The sequence below is a fragment of the Acomys russatus genome, chromosome 16 (assembly GCF_903995435.1).
Source record: "Acomys russatus chromosome 16, mAcoRus1.1, whole genome shotgun sequence".
NCBI lineage: Eukaryota > Metazoa > Chordata > Mammalia > Rodentia > Muridae > Acomys > Acomys russatus.
Genome location: NC_067152.1, coordinates 26,001,923 through 26,021,928, shown reverse-complemented (window position 1 = coordinate 26,021,928; position 20,006 = coordinate 26,001,923). Strand labels below are relative to the sequence as shown.

General features: G+C 44.8%; 1 protein-coding gene across 1 annotated transcript; it reads left to right on the top strand.

The window, feature by feature from the left end:
* Positions 1-5,927: 5,927 nt before the first annotated feature.
* On the top strand, positions 5,928-6,431 carry LOC127200352 (keratin-associated protein 2-1-like). The gene has a single exon (XM_051158540.1). The coding sequence runs from the start codon at positions 5,969-5,971 to the stop codon at positions 6,362-6,364; it is 396 nt and encodes a 131-aa protein (XP_051014497.1). The 5' UTR covers positions 5,928-5,968; the 3' UTR covers positions 6,365-6,431.
* The last annotated feature ends 13,575 nt before the right edge of the window (positions 6,432-20,006 follow it).

Genomic DNA, 20,006 nt, shown 5'->3' with positions numbered 1-20,006 from the left:
CTTCCCTCACCCGTCCCCATGCTCAATTCTGGCTCATGTGACTGGAGGGTGTTTTTAAGGATTGCTACCAAGCACGGATTCCAAATGAAAAGCATATTCTGCTTTCAGACTTTTAGACAGCTCCTGACATCTAGAAACCTCCAAACTAGTTCCTAACGAAGCACGATCCTAGACCCATCATGATGAGGACACGGCCACCAGGCCAACAGCCACTATCAATCACTATGTTCTTTTTCAACCAAACCACAGAAGTCCCACAATTAATTATCATCATTGTTAAAATGTTCAGTATGCTCTCGCAGAGTGCTTGGAACGGGAATAATATGACATTAAAAGCTCCTGTCGGGGCTGGAGAGATGGCTCAGAGGTTAAGGGCACTGACTGGGCTACCAAAGGTCCTGAGTTCAATTCTCAGCAACCACATGGTGGCTCACAACCATCTATAATGTGATCTGATGCATACTGTATACATAATAAATAAGTCTTAAAAAAAAAAAAAAGCTCCTGTCATAAAGTTCAGGGACACTCCCTTTCAACAAATCTGTCTCTGAGTGTGTGTCAGCAAGGGTGCCGCCACACAACAGAAAACCTAGAGTCGTCACAGGAACTGGTGGTGGTGGCATTCTGCCATCATTGCAGTGTCTGGGTAAACTGAGCAAGATCCAACGTTAACATGGGCTGTGGAACAGACATAAGACCCCTCTTCCACAGGACATGATGTGGTGCATAGACAGGACACTATTACAACTGTACATCTCCTACCTGAAATTTGGGGTCTTGTGCTAGTTACTTTATGCCGTGACAATATTCCTGACTATGGTATTTGAGGAAGCAGAGGCTTATTTTGGAGTACAGCTCCAGGTTCCAGTGCATCGTTGTGGGGAAGTCAAGGTGGCAGGAAGTTGGAGCACCTGGCCGTACTACATCTGTGGTCAAGATTAAAGAGCAGTGAGTTAGGGTGCGCGGGGTGGCGCCCAGCTCACCGTCTCCTTTTCGTTCACTCCAGGGCCCAGCCTGTGAAATGGTGCCACCCACATTCAGATCAGTCTCCCCACAGTCAGAGTTGGTCTCCCCACATTCAGGGTCGGTCTCCTCACAGTCCGGGTCATCTCCCCACGGTCAGGCTGGTCTACCCACAGTCAAGGTCTGTCTTCCCAGGGTCGGTCTCCCCACAGTCAGGGTCAGTTTCCCCTCAGTCAGGGTCAGTTTCCCCTCAGTCAGGGTCAGTCTCCCTACAGTCAGGGTCAGTTTCCCCACAGTCAGATCAGTCTCCCCACAGTCAGGGTCAGTTTCCTCACATTCAGATCAGTCTCCCCACAGTCAGGGTCAGTTTCCCCTCAGTCAGAGTCAGTTTCCCCTCAGTCAGGGTCAGTCTCCCTACAGTCAGGGTCAGTTTCCCCTCAGTCAGGGTCAGTCTCCCCACAGTCAGGGTCAGTTTCCCCTCAGTCAGGGTCAGTCTCCCCACATTCAGATCAGTCTCCCCACAGTCAGGGTCAGTTTTCCCACATTCAGATCAGTCTCCCCACAGTCAGAGTTGGTCTCCCAACATTCAGGGTCGGTCTCCTCACAGTCCGGGTCATCTCCCCACGGTCAGGCTGGTCTACCCACAGTCAAGGTCTGTCTTCCCAGGGTCGGTCTCCCCACAGTCAGGGTCAGTCTCCCCACAGTCAGGGTCAGTTTCCCCTCAGTCAGGGTCAGTCTCCCCACATTCAGATCAGTCTCCCCACAGTCAGGGTCAGTCTCCCCACAGTCAGAGTCAGTTTCCCCTCAGTAAGGGTCAGTCTCCCCACATTCAGATCAGTCTCCCCACAGTCAGGGTCCATCTCCCCACATTCAGATCAGTCTCCCCACAGTCAGGGTTGGTCTCCCCACATTCAGGGTCAGTCTTTCCACATTCAGGGTCAGTCTCTCCACAGTCAGGTCAGTCTCCCCACATTCAGATCAGTCTCCCCACAGTCAGGGTCAGTCTTCCCACAGTCAGGGTCCGTCTCACCTCAGTCAGGGTCAATCTCCCCACATTCAGATCAGTCTCCCCACAGTCAGGGTTGGGTCTCCCCATAGTCAGGGTCAGTCTCTCCACAGTCAAGGGCAGTCTCTCCACAGTCAGGGGCAGTCTCCCCACATTCAGGGGCAGCCTCTCCACAGTCAGGTCAGTCTACCCACATTCAAGGTCCGTCTTCCCACCCCAGTTAACTCAGTTAAGGAACCAACCCACAGGCATAGCCACGGGCTGACCTAATCTAGACAATGCCTCATTGTGACTCCTTCCCAGGTTGGTTCTCCATCACTGACTCTTTGACGATGGAAACTAAACATCACACACACTCAGAGGAAATATGACCCCAAAGCCCTAATCCTTGCCCAATGCTTATGGCTGCCTCTCAAACCTTCATTTGTCTCCTCTATCCCCTTGTTGTGGTGGTGACACCCAAAGTTCCTCATTCAGTCACCAACTCGCTAAGCTTCCTTCTACTTTTTAATAATCTTATCTCATATTTTGTAAACAATCAAATTTTTCAGCCATCAACCCAAACTATTGGTTACAGAAAAATAAAATAATTAATTCCTTCTCGGAAATTTCCAACAGGTTTCATCATGTTTTTCTTTTGTGTTTGGGTGCACACACATGTCTGTGGGTGCAGCTGTGTTATGGTGTGTGTGTGTGTGTGTGTGTGTGTGTGTGTGTGTGTGTGTGTGTAGTTTAGAGGACAACTTGTAGGAGTCTGTCTTCTCCTTCCACCATGTGGCCCCTGACGACTAAGGTTGTTAGGCTTGGTGGCAGGAGCATTTGCCCCATGAGCCATCTCACCAGCCCTATGATAGATTTTTAAAGAGTTTAATGTGTAGTGTTCATGTCATACTTAGAAAGCAAGAAATAAAACGATCGAGAAATGAATTCAAAAGACAGGCATGTATGGAATGTCATTTGGTTTAATCTGACCGGCGTTTATAAGGTTCTTCAGCGCACAACACATGTAACAGATGTGCAGCACGGTCATCATGTGGGTCCCCTAATAATGAGAGTAGGGGCTGTCCCTGACTTTGTTCCCTACCTTTGGATCCCTTATCTGGTCTCAGTGGGAGAGGATGTGCTTAGTCCTACTGTGACTTAAGGTGCCAGGATGGGTTGGTACCCCTTAAGGACCCCTACTTCTCTGAAAAGAAGTAGAAGGGGGAACGGGGACAACATGCGAGGGTGGGACTAGGTGGTGGGGGGGAGAGGGTGCTGGTATCAGACTGTATAGTGGTTACTTTTTTTTTTCTTTTATTATAATTTATTCACATTACATCCTGATTGTAATCCCCTTGTTCCTATCTTTCTGTTCCCACCCTCCCTCCCTCTCCCCCCTTTCCCTCCCCTAGACCTCTGACAGGTGGGGTCCTCCTCCCCTGCATCCCCTTCCTCTGTTTTCCCACAGGGCCTCTCTGCCAAGGGACAGTGATCAAATCTCAGGTAGGAGAGAGAGTTCATGTCAAAGGCAGTCCCCCGCTCTCCTCTCCAACTTCCCCAGGGGGAGAATGAGCTGCTCATTGGCTACATCTAAACAGAAAGTCTAGGCTTTCTGCTTGCAATGTCCTTGGCAACTTTATTCTTAATAGCCAGAATCTGGAAACAGCTTAAATGTCCCTCAGCCAAAGAATGGATAAAGAAACTGTGGCACATTTTTTTTCTTTTCTTTTCTTTTCTTTTTTTTTTATTAATTTATTCTTGTTACATCTCAATGTTTATCCCATCCCTTGTATCCTCCCATTCCTCCCCCCCCCCCATTTACCCATTATTCCCCTCCCCTATGACTGTTCCTGAGGGGGATTACATCCCCCTATATATTCTCATAGGGTATCAAGTCTCTTCTTGGCTACCAGCTGTCCTTCCTCTGAGTGCCACCAGGTCTCCCCCTCCAGGGGACATGGTCAAATGTGAGGCACCATAGTATGTGAGAAAGTCATATCACACTCTCCACTCAACTGTGGAGAATATTCTGACCATTGGCTAGATCTGGGAAGGGGTTTAAACAGAGAATTCTCAACAGAGGAGTATCAAATGGCTGAGAAACACTTAAAGAAATGCTCAACCTCCTTAGTCATCAGGGAAATGCAAATCAAAACAACTCTGAGATTCCATCTTACACCCATCAGAATGGCTAAGATCAAAAACTCAAGCGACACCACATGCTGGCAAGGATGTGGGGAGAGAGGAACACTCCTTCATTGCTGGTGGGAATGCAAACTAGTACAGCCACTTTGGAAATCTATCTGGTGCTATCTCAGAAAAATGGGAATAGGGCTTCCTCAAGACCCAGCTATTCCACTCCTTGGAATATATCCAGAAGATGCTCCAGCACACAACAAGAAACTTTGCTCAACCATGTTCATAGCAGCCTTATTCATAATAGCCAGAACATGGAAACAGCCTAAGTGTCCCTCAATAGAAGAGTGGATAAAGAAACTGTGGTACATATACACTATGGAATACTACTCAGCTATTAAAAACAAGGAATTCCCGAAATTTGTGGATAAATGAATTGAGCTAGAAATGATCATAATGAGTGAGTTAACCCAGAAGCAGAAAGAATCAAATGGTATATACTCACTTATATCTGCATACTAGCCCAAGGGACATGTCCCACGAAAGCCTTCACTTACCAGGAAACTGGAACAGAGGGGAGGGCATCCTATTGGGACTCTAAATGAGAGACGCATGGAAGAATAGCAAAATAAAAGGATACAGAGGGTCCTAGAAATCTACAAGTAGAACAAAATGATAGGCAGATTTGGGCCCAGGGGTCCCGCTCAAACTAAGGCACCAGCCAAGGACAAAACTGTGGCACATTTACACAATGGAATGCTATTCAGCTATCAAAAAAACAAGTGAATTTGCAGACAAATGGATGAAACTGGAAAAGATCATCTGAGTGAGGTAACCCAGACCCAGAAAGACATACAGGGTATATGCTCACTTATAAGTGGATATTAGGCCAACATAGATGTCTTCTGAGAGACTCCACCCAGCGGGGGATTGGGACAGATGCTAGGACTTGCAGCCAGACTCTGGGAAAAGCCCTATGAGCTATATGAAAGCGTTGGGAGGCGGGGTGAAAGGACCAGGGGGAGTTGTTGGTAGCTCCACAAGAAGACTATCAAGACCGGCAGGGCCTGCACAAAGTGATTAAATATTTTTTTAAAAAGAAAAAAAAAGCTCTTCACCTGTAATCCCCTTTGGTTTTAGCTTGTCCCCTACAAATTGTAGCTACTATATGGTAAGAAATGTCAGGGTTTAGTTTTCCTTCTCTGTCTTCCTAATTGCCCTGTTTACATAATAAATGTGTCACGAGAGGTCGTGAAATTACAGGACAATTTAGGATCCTTTCTCAAATGCCACTCTGATGCTTTGGTGATTATCTCTCCATGGGCAAGGCAAGGCAACAGTCTGTTTCCCAGAAGCCTTGGGTCATATTTTCCATCACAGAATAGGCACACATCCACTTTTATGAGCCAACTTGGCTCTTTGGCAATCGTTGCTGTGTCTAGATGTCAATCAGAAACGAGGCTCGTGACTCAAGCGCGTTACAGCATCACACCTCCTCAGAGACTGTGAACGAAGGGAAAGTGACATCAGCAGTGTGCCCTCTAGACTTTCAGTCTGTCACGTGGCCTAGTCTGGGGAAATTGACGGACGGGTGAGCAATAGTTGTAATGATACAGACTACCAGGTGTTCCTTCTAAGGGAAAGAGTAGAAGGCTGGGAAGAGAAGCATCCTTGCTGATACTGGAACTGTTGCCTGGCAACTGAATCCAGGACTCTCTTCTAATTGGGTAACCACAAGTCCAGGAAATGGCCTTGTGTCCTTAAGTTCATCAGCACCTGGCCAGGTATATAAAGGGACCCCGAACCAAAGGAGACATCACACCTGAGAACACCTAAGCACTCTTCACTCCTCAGCCCCACTCCTCCAGCCCAGACCTCACCATGGCCGGCTCCTGCTGCAGATCCTTCTCCTCCCAGAGCTGTGGAGGAGGCTGCCTCCACCCCTGCTGCTGCCGCGACCCCTGCTGCTGCCGCCCAGTGTCCTGCCAGACCACAGTGTGCCGCCCAGTGACCTGTGTGCCCCACTACACCAGGCCCATCTGTGAGCCCTGCCGCCGCCCCATCTGCTGTGACCCCTGCAGCCTGCAGCAGGGCTGCTGTCGCCCCATCACCTGCTGCCCCACCTCTTGCACAGCTGTGGTCTGCAGGCCCTGCTGCTGGGCCTCCACCTGCTGTCAGCCCATCTCTGTGCAGGCTCCCTGCTGCAGGCCCCCCTGCTGCCAGCCTGCCCCCTGCCGCACCACCTGCAGGACCTCCCCATGCAACACCTGCTGCTGAGTCTTCTAATGCATAACTTTGCCAGGTGGACACAACTCTTACTCCTTCTGCTGGAGCAGAAGAGAGACAACACTTTAGCAACAGATCTATTCTTCCACAGCTCACTCAAGCCTATCAAAATGTCCACATATATCTGCAGCTGGTTATCTACATAGCTATAGATATCTTCTAGCTCTCAGCTGAATTCTTGCCTTCAAAACCACGTGTAAGCAATGATCAAGTTCCTTAATGATGCTTGATCCCATGGAGTCACTTCAGTTTTTTTCCCTTTCAAGGGTTAGCCGGGATATATTTGCAGCATGACATTTTTATGCTGTAGTTTTGCATGATAAAAAATAAAATTTTATTTCTGATGAAGCACACATAGGCACTTTGTATTCTTTCTTGATATTACCGCCTCTTTGTGAATAAATGGCTGTGTTCAGAATGAGGAGAATCAAGAAAAAAATATTCCTAAGGGCTGTATTTTGAATTCCTGCCCACAAGAGCATCTGAGGTGCTGCACGGTCCATAATTGTGAAAAGAATTCAAACAATTCATATCATCTCTCTGGTAGGTTTTCATATTTAAAGACACAGACTTTTGTGGTAATAAGACAAAAACAGTGAGGCAGGTCTTTGACTCAGGAATGGTCCATACACATGAGAAAAGGAAGAAAGTCCACGTTACAGGCCCATTATTTTCCCAACATAGGAGACTACAAAACGATCATATTACCTGGTAACCAGGCACTCCTCGTTATTGAATTCCTTTTTATTTACTGAATCAGCCACTCTCTCATCTCCCCCAACCAGCACCACCACAGTGGTTAAGTTTCCAATGTGGCTGCTGATGAGAAAACCGAGAAACACAGCCTGTGTTAGAACCTCACATGCAGGGTCCCTAGAACAGTGTCTGAGTGGCTTCAGATGGAATATATTAATCGCTAATTAATAATGCAATCAGGTGACTAGGATCAGCCTTTATGGCATAGCTTCACTGCAGTCAGGTATGTGTTAGGCCAGTCAGAAACACTAACCATTGGGTTTGGGTTTACATTTTATTGTTTTGCTTTTCTTTCCTCTCTCAAAAGAAAAAAAATGTCATCCACGGCAGAAGTCATTATAGAGAAAGGACAGACACAGACAAACTACAGAAGAAAGGCTAAAAAAAAAAGCAGTGATGTAAGACTTTTGAGTGCCCAGACTCTAATCTATTTTTTTTCTTATATCATTGGTTTTATTTTGGCTATATTATTATTAACACAAATCATACTAGGTACGGACATTTGTCAAGGTGACACAGGAGAGGGTTATCAGAGAGTGTCTCAATTGAGGGATTGCATTCATTAGGTGGGTCTGCGGGCATATCCCTAGAGCATTTTCATGATTTGTAAGTGATGGAGAAGAGGCCAGTTCTCTGTCCTGCCCTAACAGGGCAATGTAACAAAGGTAACTGAGAACTGAAGAGATGGTTCAGTGGACCGTGTTTGGAAGCTCCAGTGAACAATTCAGGGAATTGCACAGATTTCTGAGCCAGGAACACCAAGGTCCCCACACCACAGCAGCAGGAGTGCTCCACGGTTCAGAAGGACCAGAGTGCAGAGGATCTGCATGCCCCTGCACACAGGAGGAGCGCCGATTTTCTTGGATCAGAGCAGCAGCGGCAGAGGCAGCAGCACGGCACCAGCATCAGCAGCGGTGGTGGCTGAGGTTTGCAGCTCAGAGCCTTCCGGTGGAGGCGATTGGTGTGGTGGCCAGTGGGAGTTGCTGCGGGAGAGGGGACTCTGGGCAGGATTTGGGTCGCGTGGTGCCTTGAGACCCAAATTGGACTCGGCGGACAGTTCAGCCCCAGAGTCCCGGGGTCAGCTCAGTGCCAGTGCCGCAGTGCCGTGGAGATGCTGGCTCAGCTCAGCAAGCAATTCTGCCCAAGGCACTAGCTCAATTCAGCCATAGCCCCCCTGCTGTGACACAGGCTGGGCGGAGCGCTCAGTTCCACCGGGGGCGCTAGCTCAGTGCAGCCGCAGTTCTCCTGCTGTGACATAGGCTGGGCAGAGTGAGCAGTTCTGCCCAAGACACTAGCTCAGCTCAGCAGGCCATTCTGGGTTGCTGACGTAGGCTGAGGTCAGCATGCAGATTCATCCCAAAGACCCTAGCTGGACTTGCCAGGCAGATTGGGCCCAGAGACTCTAGCTGAGCTGTGCGCACAGGCTCAGCGGCCCTAAGACTCTGGCTAGACTATCTACGCAGTTTAGGCCCAGAGTCCCGGGCTGAACTCAGCGTGTAGTGTGAGTCCAGAGTCCCTGGCTGAGCTCGGTGAACAATTCCGCCCCGGAGACTCGGGTGGAGCTCGGCGTGCAGTTTGGGGCCAGAGTCCCTAATTGTGCTTGGCAGACAGATTGGTCCAGAGACTCTAGCTGAGCTTTTGGCACAGTCCCAGCTCTAAGACTCTGGATGGACACAGTGTGAGGTTTGAATCCAGAATTACTGGCTGAGCTTGGCGGACGGTTCAGGCCCTGAGTCAATAACTGACCACAGCATGCACTTTGGGCCAAAAGCCCCTAGCTGAGCTTGGTGCGCAATCCCAGCCTAAAAATTCTGGCTGGACCCTGTGTGCATTTTGGGCCCAGAATCCCTAGCTGAGCTTGGCAGACGGTTCAGGCCCTGAGAATCTAGCTGACCTCGGCACGTGGTTCGGGCCCAGTGTCCCTGGCTGGACTTGGCAGGGGATCCAGAAGGCTGTGGATACATTGGCCTGACCCAACGCTCATTCAGAGACCCAGAACGATTGCAGGACCCACAGCACAGGGGAGCTCCGGACTCTAATCTAAATGAGTCTCTGGGATGTGCTGCTTGTCCAGCCAGCTGTATGTACCGGCTGTTGAGAGAAGACAAGTAAGGGAGCTTTGTGAGGGGAAGGTCAAGGATGGATAGTGATTCACCTGCACAATATATGTATGGCACATAGAATATAATGAATTATATTGAAAATAAATAAACATGAAGAAGGGAAGAGGGAGGGCGGCATCTTCCCAGCCCCATGCTCCTCCTTTCTGTCACATGAATTCTTACACACCTCATTATCACGCAGTGTTGTGACAAGAAGTGGCTAAGGACTTCCAGGGACCATTTGATAGCAATACATTCTTAGCATGCATACAATGGATTTTTTAAATTATAATTAGGGAGGGTAATCGTTCCCCCAGCAGACCTCTGGTTTACAAATGCCATTTCTTTGTTTTGCTTTTGCAGTGCTGTGCATGGGGCCCTCTGAACACTAAGCAAAGCTCTACCACTAAACTAGATGCCTGTCTGTTAGTCAGATTTCTTTCTGTGTTTCTTTGCTGATCATTTAAAAATAAGCTCTAAATTACCTCTACTTTACTCCCCTCAGCATTTTCCCTTTTAGACTTATAGGAACTTAAAAAAAATCTTACTGTGTTTTCTTAGATCAACAACATTTTGTTTTCTTCCAAGCACATTATTATTATTGGCACTTGCTTGTTGCTGTGGTAACGCATTATGCCCATGTCAGCTACAGAGGCTGCCATGGTGCTGGGTACCCCTATAAGGGACTTTGCGAGTGGCATGACGAATGAAAAGGGGTGACATGGGGCCTTCGAACACAGACCTAGAGCAGAAATCATTATGAAGAAAGGGGCAGACACAAGGGCTACAGAACAGTGACATAACTCTTTTAGAAATCCTGATAGTTGGAGGCATCTGAATGCCACAGTTGGTCCTATTGGTGCGAATGAACTTCATGAAGCCTAATACACAGGGGCGTGTTGGAGACGATGGACACAGACAAGCGAGGACCTAAGGCCCCTTTGTGTTGTGCCACCTAGGACTGTGACACCAGGAGATGGATGCCTCCCTGCGTGGGCTCAGGCTCTTTGTCTTCCTCACCCTTTTGGTGGCTTTGTTCAGAGTGTTCCATGACCTTTTTTTTTTTTAAAGAGAGACATTAATTTATTATTTTACATCTTGACTTCAGGGTCCTCTCCCCTCTCTCTCTTTTCCCCCAGTCTCCACCCCCAGCTTCCTCTTTCCCATGGTTTTACCTCCCCTCAGAATAGAGCAGGTCTTACACGGACATCAACCAAAGACGGCATAACAAACTACAATAGATGAGGTATATGTTATCACATCAAGGCTGGATGAGGCAACCCAGTAGGAAAAAAATATCCCAAAGGCAGGTAAAAGAGTCAGTGATAGCCACCGCTCCCACTGTTAGGAGTCCCACAAGAACACAGAGCTACACAAGCTAACATACATGGGGGCCTAAGTCGGACCCATACAGGCTCCGTGATCTCTCTGAGTCCACTTGAGGCCCAGTCAGCTGACTTTGAGGGCTCTGTTCTTGTGGTGTCGTTGGTCCCTCTGACTCCTCCGATCCTTCCTCTCTATGAGCTCCACATATTGTTTGGCTGTGGGACTCAGCATTTGCTCTTGTAAATTGCTGGATGAAGTCCCTCTGGTCGCTTTGATGACTGTTATGTTAAGCAATAGTCCCAGCACAGCCATATTTGTCTTTATGGTTCTGAGTTACCTCACAGAGGATTAATTTTTTTCTAGTTCTATCTATTTATCAGCAAATTTCATGATGCCTTTTTAAACAGCTGAGCAATATTCCACTGTGTAAAACTATTACTTTTTATTATTCACTCTTCAGTTGAGGGTAAACTAGGTTGTTACCAGTCTTTGGCTATTATGAATAAAGCTGCTATGAACATAGTTGAACAACTGTCCTTGTGGTAAGAGACAGTGTCCTTTGGGTATATACCCAGGAGTGATATGGCTGAGTCTTGAGGTAGATTAATTGCCAATTTTCTAAGAAAGCACAGTATTGATTTCCAAAGTGGCTGTACAACTTTGCACTCCCACCAGCATCATTGTCTCCCTTGCTCTACATGCTTGCCAGAATGTGTGCGTTTGATCTTAGCCATTCTGACAGGGGTAAAAGGGAGTTTCAGCATCATTTTGATGGCTAAAGATGTTAAACACTTGGTGGAGAATTCGCTATTTAGATATGTACCAAAATTTTAATTGGATTATTTAGTTTGTTGATGTCTAGTTTTTTCACTTCTTCATATATTTTGGACATTAGCTCAGTGTCAGATGTGCAGTTGTAAAAACCATTTCCCATTATGTATGCTGCCACTTTGTCCTGGTGACAGTGTCCTTTGACTTGACTGCATTGGCACAGGTAACAACTTTCTAAACATAACACAAATAATGCAGACACTGAGATAAACAATTAGAAATGGAACCTCATGACACTAAAAGGCTTATGTGAGGCATATATTAATTTATGATATTGCTGAGGACATAGAAGAATTATTAAATAGTTATTATCAAATTTCCTCACAAACATAATATTATATGTATTTTATATAACCTATTCTAATATATATCTAATTAACAAGAAAATTTAACTTGTATTATACAATAGTATTCTATGTTACAGTAATAATTATCTTAGATTTTAAAAGTAGCTGGCTGTAATTTATTTAGAATTGACTCAATTCAAGAATTGATTATTCTGAACCACAATTATTATTGTGAAATTTGGCTTAAAAATCACTTCAATGTACATGCCACCTTCTTTACCCACAATGTAGACCTGTGTCATTGCATTTTGCCACTCACCTATCTTTTTTTTTTTATTAATTTATTCTTGTTACATCTCAATGTTTATCCCATCCCTTGTATCCTCCCATTCCTCCCCCCCCCATTTACCCATTATTCCCCTCCCATATGACTGTTCCTGAGGGGGATTACCTCCCCCTATATATTCTCATAGGGTATCAAGTCTCTTCTTGGCTACCAGCTGTCCTTCCTCTGAGTGCCACCAGGTCTCCCCCTCCAGGGGACATGGTCAAATGTGAGGCACCATAGTACGTGAGAAAGTTATATCACACTCTCCACTCAACTGTGGAGAATATTCTGACCATTGGCTAGATCTGGGAAGGGGTTTAAAGTTTACCTCCTGTATTGTCCTTGGCTGGTTCCTTAGTTTGAGCGGGACCCCTGGGCCCAAATCTGCCTATCATTTTGTTCTACTTGTAGATTTTTAGGACCCTCTGTATCCTTTTATTTTGCTATTCTTCCACGCGTCTCTCATTTAGAGTCCCAATAGGATGCCTTCCCCTCTGTCCCAGTTTCCTGGTAAGTGAAGGCTTTCGTGGGACATGCCCCTTGGGCTAGTATGCAGATATAAGTGAGTATATGCCATTTGATTCTTTCTGCTTCTGGGTTAACTCACTCATTATGATCATTTCTAGTTCAATCCATTTATCCACAAATTTCGGGAATTCCTTGTTTTTAATAGCTGAGTAGTATTCCATAGTGTATATGTACCACAGTTTCTTTATCCACTCTTCTACTGAGGGACACTTAGGCTGTTTCCATGTTCTGGCTATTCTGAATAAGGCTGCTATGAACATGGTTGAGCAAAGTTTCTTGTTGTGTGCTGGAGCATCTTCTGGGTATATTCCAAGGAGTGGAATAGCTGGGTCTTGAGGAAGCCCTATTCCCATTTTTCTGAGATAGCACCAGATAGATTTCCAAAGTGGCTGTACTAGTTTGCATTCCCACCAGCAATGAAGGAGTGTTCCTCTCTCCCCACATCCTTGCCAGCATGTGGTGTCGCTTGAGTTTTTGATCTTAGCCATTCTGATGGGTGTAAGATGGAATCTCAGAGTTGTTTTGATTTGCATTTCCCTGATGACTAAGGAGGTTGAGCATTTCTTTAAGTGTTTCTCAGCCATTTGATACTCCTCTGTTGAGAATTCTCTGTTTAGTTCCGAGCCCCATTTCTCAATTGGGTTATTTGGTTTGGTGGTGTTTAATTTCTTGAGTTCTTTATATATTTTGGATATTAGACCTTTGTCAGATGTTGTGTTGGTGAAGATTTTTTGCCAGTCTGTAGGCGGTCGCTTTGTTCTCTTGACAGTGCCTCCTGCCTTACAGAAGCTTCTCAGTCTCATGAGGTCCCATTTATTAATGTTTAACATTAAGGCCTGGGCCGTTGGTGTTCTGTTCAGGAAGTTGTCTCCTGTGCCAATATGTTCCAGGCTCTTTCCCACTTTTTCCTCTAAGTGGCTTAGTGTCTCTGGTTTTATGTTGAGGTCTTTAATCCACTTGGATTTGAGTTTTGTGCAAGGTGACAAATATGGGTCCAGTTGCATTTTTTTACACATAGACCTCCAGTTAGACCAGCAGCATTTGTTGAAGATGCTATCCTTTTTCCATTGAATGGATTTGGCTTCTTTGTCAAAAATCAAGTGACCATATGTGTGTGGATTCATATCTGGGTCTTCGATTCAATTCCACTGATCAACCAGCCTGTTGCTATGCCAGTACCATGCTGTTTTAATTACTATTGCTTTATAGTACAGTTTGAGATCAGGTATGGAGATTCCTCCAGAGCACCTTTTATTGTACAAGATTGTTTTAGCTATTCTGGGTTTTTTGTTTTTACATATGAAGTTCAGAATTGAACTTTCAATGTCTTTAAAAAATTGTGTAGGTATTTTGATAGGGATTGCATTGAATCTGTAGATTGCTTTTGGTAGAATGGCCATTTTTAGTATGTTAATTCTCCCAATCCATGAGCAAGGAAGATCATGCCATCTTCTCAGGTCATCTTCAATCTCTTTCTTCAGAGTTTTGAAATTTTTTTCATACAAGTCCTTCACTTGCTTAGTTAGGGTAACTCCTAGATATTTTATATTGCTTGTGGCTAATGTGAAGGGTGTGGTTTTCTTAATTTCTTCCTCTGCAAGCTTGTCATTTGTGTGTAGGAAGGCTACAGACTTTTTTGAGTTAATTTTGTATCCAGCCAATTTGCTGAAGGTGTTTATCAGCTTTAGGAGTTCTCTGGTGGAATTTTGAGGGTCACTTATGTACACTATCATGTCATCTGCAAACAGGGATAATTTGACTTCCTCTTTTCCCATTTGGATACCCTTGATCTCCTTTTGTTGTCTTATTGCTCTGGCTAGAACTTCGAGTACTATATTGAAGAGATATGGAGAGAGTGGGCAGCCTTGCCTTGTTCCCGATTTTAGAGGAATTTCCTTGAGTATCTCACCATTTACTTTGATTTTGGCTATTGGCTTGCTGTATATAGCCTTTATTATGTTGAGGAAAGTGCCTTGTATCCCCGATCTCTCTAAAACTTTAAACATGAATGGGTGTTGAATTTTATCAAATGTTTTCTCTGCATCCAAGGAGATGATCATGTGGTTTTTTATTTTCAGTTTGTTTATATGGTGGATTACATTGATGGATTTCCCTATATTAACCATCCCTGCATGCCTGGAATGAAGCCTACTTGGTCATGATGAATGATATCTTTGATGTGTTCCTATATTCGTTTTGCAAGTATTTTATTTAGTATTTTTGCATCGATGTTCATGAGAGAAATTGGTCTGAAATTCTCTTTCTTTGTTGAATCTTTGTGAGGTTTAGGTATCAATGAGACTATGGCCTCATAGAATGAATTTGGTAATTTTCCATCCATTTATATCTTTTGGAGTAGCTTGAAGAGTATCGGTATTAGCTCGCCCTTGAAGGTCTGGTAGAATTCTGCACTGAAACCATGTAGCCCTGGGCTTTTTTATGGTTGGGAGACCATCGATGATTGCTTCTATTTCTGTAGGGGAAATGGGACTATTTAGCTTGTTTATCTGTTCTTCATTCAACTTTGGCAAGTGAAATTCATCAAGAAAATCGTCCATTTCCCTTAGATTTTCAAATTTTGTGGCGTATATGCCTTCAAAGTAGGATCTTATGATTCTTTGAATTTCTTCAGTGTCTGTTGTTATGTCTCCCTTTTCATTTCTGATTTTGTTGATTTCAATACTGTCTCTCTGCCTTTTAGTTAGTTTGGCTTACGGTCTGTCTGTCTTGTTGATTTTCTCAAAGAACCAGCTTTTGGTTTTGTTGATTCTTTGGACTGTTTTCTTAGTTTCTAATTTGTTAATTTCACCCCTGAGTTTGATTATTTCGAGGCATCTACTCCTTTGGGGTGTTTCTGCTTCTTTTTTTTCTAGGGCTTCCAGTTGTGTTGTTAAGATGCTTATGTGCGATGTTTCCAATTTCTTTTTAAAGGCACTTAGTGCTATGAATTTTCCTCTTAGCACTGCTTTCAATGTATCCCACAAATTTGGGTATGTTGTTCCTTCATTTTCATTGAATTTCAGAAACTCCTTGATTTCTTTGTTTATTTCTTCCCTGACCCAGGTGTCATTTAGCAGAGAGTTGTTAAGTTTCCACGTACGTGTAGGCTTTTTCTTATTTCTGTTGTTGTTGAATTGCAGCCTAAGAGCATGGTGATCTGATAGGATACAAGGTATTATTTCAATCCTCTTGTATCTGTTGAGGCTTGCTTTGTGACCTACGATGTGATCAATTTTGCAGATGGTTCCATGGGGTGCAGAGAAGAAGGTGTATTCTTTCTTGTTTGGGTGAAAGGTTCTATAGATATCTGTTAGATCCATTTGACCCATGGCATTGGTTAATGATGTTATTTCTCAGCTTAGTTTCTGTTTCAATGACTTATCCTTCAGTGAGAGTGTGGTGTTGAAGTCTCCCACTATTATTGTGTGGGGATCGATGTGTGGTTTAAGCTTTTTTAGGAGATCTTTTACAAATGTGGGTGCCCTTGTATTGGGAGCATAGTTGTTCAGAATTATGATGTCATCTTGGTTGACTTTACCTTTGATGAGTATGAGGTGTCCTTCTGCATCCCTTTTGATTAATTTTGGTTGAAAGTCTATTTTGTTCGATACTAAAATGGCTACGCCTGCTTGCTTCTTGTGACCATTTGCTTGGAATATTTTTTTCCAACCTTTTACCCTGAGGTAATGCCTTTCATTATGGGTGAGATGTGTTTCTTGAATGCAGAAGAATGTTGGATCTTGTTTATGTACCCATTCAGTTAGTCTGTGTCTTTTTATTGGAGAATTGAGGCCATTCATGTTGAGAGATATTAATGACCAGTGACTGTTAAGAGTCTTAATTTTGATGTTGTTTCCAGTCGAACGTTTGTGTAGTTGTGTTTTTGCCATGGGATAGTTATCTATTTCCTGAGTAGTTTTGGTTGTAGCTTGACCCTTTGGGATGGAGTTTTCCTTCTAGAACCTTCTGTAAAGCTGGATTTGTGGATAGGTACTGTTTGAATTTGTTTTTGTCATGGAATATTTTGTTTTCTCCATCAATGGTTATTGATAATTTTGCTGGGTAAAGTAGTCTGGCCTGGCATCTGTGGTCTCTTAGGGTTTGCAGGATCTCTGTCCAGGCCCTTCTGGCTTTTATGGTCTCTGCTGAGAAGTCAGGTGTAATTCTGATAGGTTTACCATTAAATGTTATTTGGCCCTTTTCCCTTGCAGCTTTTAATATTTTTTCTTTGTTCTGCATGTTTTGTGTTTTGATTATGTGGCGGGCAGTTTTTCTTTTCTGGTCAATTCTATTTGGTGTTCTGTAGGCCTCTTGTATGTTTATAGGCATTTCTTTCTTTAGATTGGGGAAATTTTCTTCTATGATTTTATTGAGAATAGTTTCTGGGCCCTGGAGTCTGATGTCTTCTCTTTCTTCAATGCCTATTATCCTCAGATTTCTTCTTTTCATGGTGTCCTTAATTTCTTGGATGTTTTGTGTCAGGAGTTTTCCAGATTTGGCATTTTCTTTAATGGTTGATTCAATATCTGTGATTGTATCTTCTAGACCTGAGATTCGTTCTTCCATCTCTTGGATTCTGTTAGAAAAGCTCACCTCTGTGTTGCTCGCCTTCTTCTCTGAGGTCTCACGTTCTTGTTTTTCTTCTGTCTGTGCGTTTATCATTCATTGAATCCATTTTCATTTTCAGATCTTGAACTGATTTTTTTATTTCTTTCATCTGATTTTTTGTATATTCCTGAGTTTCTTCCATTGCCTCTTTATAGGTCTTCAGAGCTTGAACCGTTTTATTTATTTCTTTCATCTGGTTGTTTGCATTTTCCTGCAACTTTTCCAGTTCCACTCTATGTGCTTCTTTTATGTCTCTCACCTGTTTGTCTGCGTCTTCCTGCATTTGATAACGAATTTTATTTGTTTCCTCCATTATCATCCTCATTACTAAGGATTTGAGGTCATTTTCTTGTATTTCCATTGTATTTGAGTTCTCTGGGTTGTTTTCTTTGGGATAGCTGGAAACTGGAGACGCCATGTTGTTTTGGGGTTTTTTGCATATGCTTTTTTGTTGTCCTTTAGACATCTTGCCGTCTTTGTTTTTATTGGGTAGCTTCCAGAGTTGGATGGAGGGTGTCTGACGATAGATTCACTTGTTTTCTCATGATTTCCCTAGGCTGGGAGCTCAAAGCTTCACTGGTGTGGAAGTTAGGAGGTTAGCCCTGTTGTTCTGGTCTCTCACAGCCAGTGATCTTCAGCCTCCCTGTGCTGTGGATCCTGCAATTGTTCTGGGTCTCTGAATGAGTGTTGTGTCAGGCCAAGGTATCCACAGCCTTCTGTGTTCCCTGCCAAGTCCAGCCAGGAACACTGAGCCCGAACCACCGGCTGAACTCAGCTAGATTCTCAGGGCCTGAACCGTCTGCCAAGCTCAGTTAGGGATTCTGGGCCCAAAATGCACACAAGGTCCAGCCAGAATTTTTGGGCTGGGACTACGCACCAAGCTCCGCTAGGGCCTTTTGGCCCAAAGTGTGTGCTGTGGTCAGTTATTGATTCAGGGCCCAAACTGACCACCAATCTCAGCCAGGAATTCTGGATTCAAGCTACACACTGTGTCCAACCAGAGTCTTAGAGCTGGTGGAACCGAGCGCTCTGTCCAGCCTTCACCACAACAGGAGAGCTGTGGCTGCTCTGAGTTAGCACCAGTGTTGGAACCAAGTGCTCCGCCCAGACTGTGTCACCGCAGGGGAGCTGCCGCTGAGCTGAGGTGGTTCCTAGGATGGAACTGAGCACACCACCAAGCCTGCGCCACAGCAGGAGAACTGCAGCTGCTCTGAGTTAGTGCCAATGGTGGAACCAAGTGCTCTGCCCAGACTGTGTCACCGCAGGGGAGCTGCCGCTGAGCTGAGGTGCTGCCTAGTGTGGAGCTGCATGCTCAACTAAGCCTGCGCCACAGCAGGGGAGCTGTGGCCAAAGCTGAGTTAGTGCCTCGGGCAGAATTTCTTGCTGGGCTGGGCCAGTACCCGGGACTCTGGGGCCGAACTGTCCACCGAGTCTAGGCTGGGTCCGAAGGCTCCACGCGACCCAAATCCTGCCCTGAGTCCCCTCTCCCCCAGCAACTCCCACCAGCCACCACACCCAACGCCTCCACTGGAAGGCTATGAGCTGCAAACCTCAGCCACCGCTGCTGGTGCCGCTGGTGCTGCTGCCTCTGCCGCTGCCGCTCCGATCAGAGAAAATCCTCGCTCCTCCTGTGTGCAGGGGCACGCAGGTCCTCCGCACCCTGGTCCCTCCAAACCGTGGAGCACTCCCGCTACCGTGATGTTCGGCCCTCGGTGTTCCTGGCTCAGAAATCTGTGCAAATCCCTGAATTGTTCACTGGAGCCTCCAAACATGGTCCACACTGCTCCCCGCCATCTTGGATCCCCCATTTTTTTTTAATTATGCTCAGTTGTGACACTATGTTTGGAGGCATGTTTTGGAATTTTTAGAATTCCTAAATTATGTGGAACTCAGTCTCCTGGGGATATTTGGTAAGAGAGAGTGTGTGCAGATGACTCTGAGAAGGTCACAAATAACAGTTGTAAAAGTCAACTCCCCATTAAAATTCCTAAATAAAGCAAATACTCCATAAGATCTGGCCATGTGGCCCTCATATAATTATGGAAAATACTGTGGCAATATTTGGGGGCTGAGTATTGGCTGCAGCATCTACTAGCGTGTGACATTGGGGAAATCACTCACCTGGTCTGGTATAGGGAAATTGAAGCATATAATGATCCCTATCTTGTAGGAATATATAAAGAATAATTTAATGTATTTATTAGTTAAGCATGATGTTTGAAACAGTTAGAATTTGGTGATAATAAATTAAGATAGAAAAAAATGAAATTCTCGTTGACTTAAAAAGGTAAGATCCTGAAAATCAGTGAATGTGTATCCAAAGAAAAAGCCACTGAAAATGAGGCCTATTAAGATGTGTTCCTAGAGCTCCCAAGGGAGAGGGAAAATTCCTTTCTTATTAATACATTTTGACAGATTCTTACAACATTCTTGCCTTGTTTTGTCCAGAAAGATGAGCAGTGGAGGTGAACCTGCACAATGGTTTGCTAAATTCACTTCCACTATTAGTAAGTAAACCCAAAGGCATGGCGGCTGTCTTGTGCCATCAAAATTCCACTCAGCAAAAGCATCATCAAACTACTATGGTAATTGTTGACTTTGAAGTTAAAGTCATTAAGTTCATATTTGAACCATAAATAGCAAAATTTAACGAGCTGTCATTAAATAAGGGACAAAAATAATCTTTTACAAGGGCCTGAGCACCTAAGACACATCAAGAGAACTTACTAACCCACCAATGTCATTCCAGGAGGGATAAACCAAAACAAGGAAATGGCTGCCTGTCCTAGGGGTCATCAGACATGGCCACGTATATAAAGGGACCCCGAACCAAAAGAGACATCACACCTGAAAACACCCAATCTCTC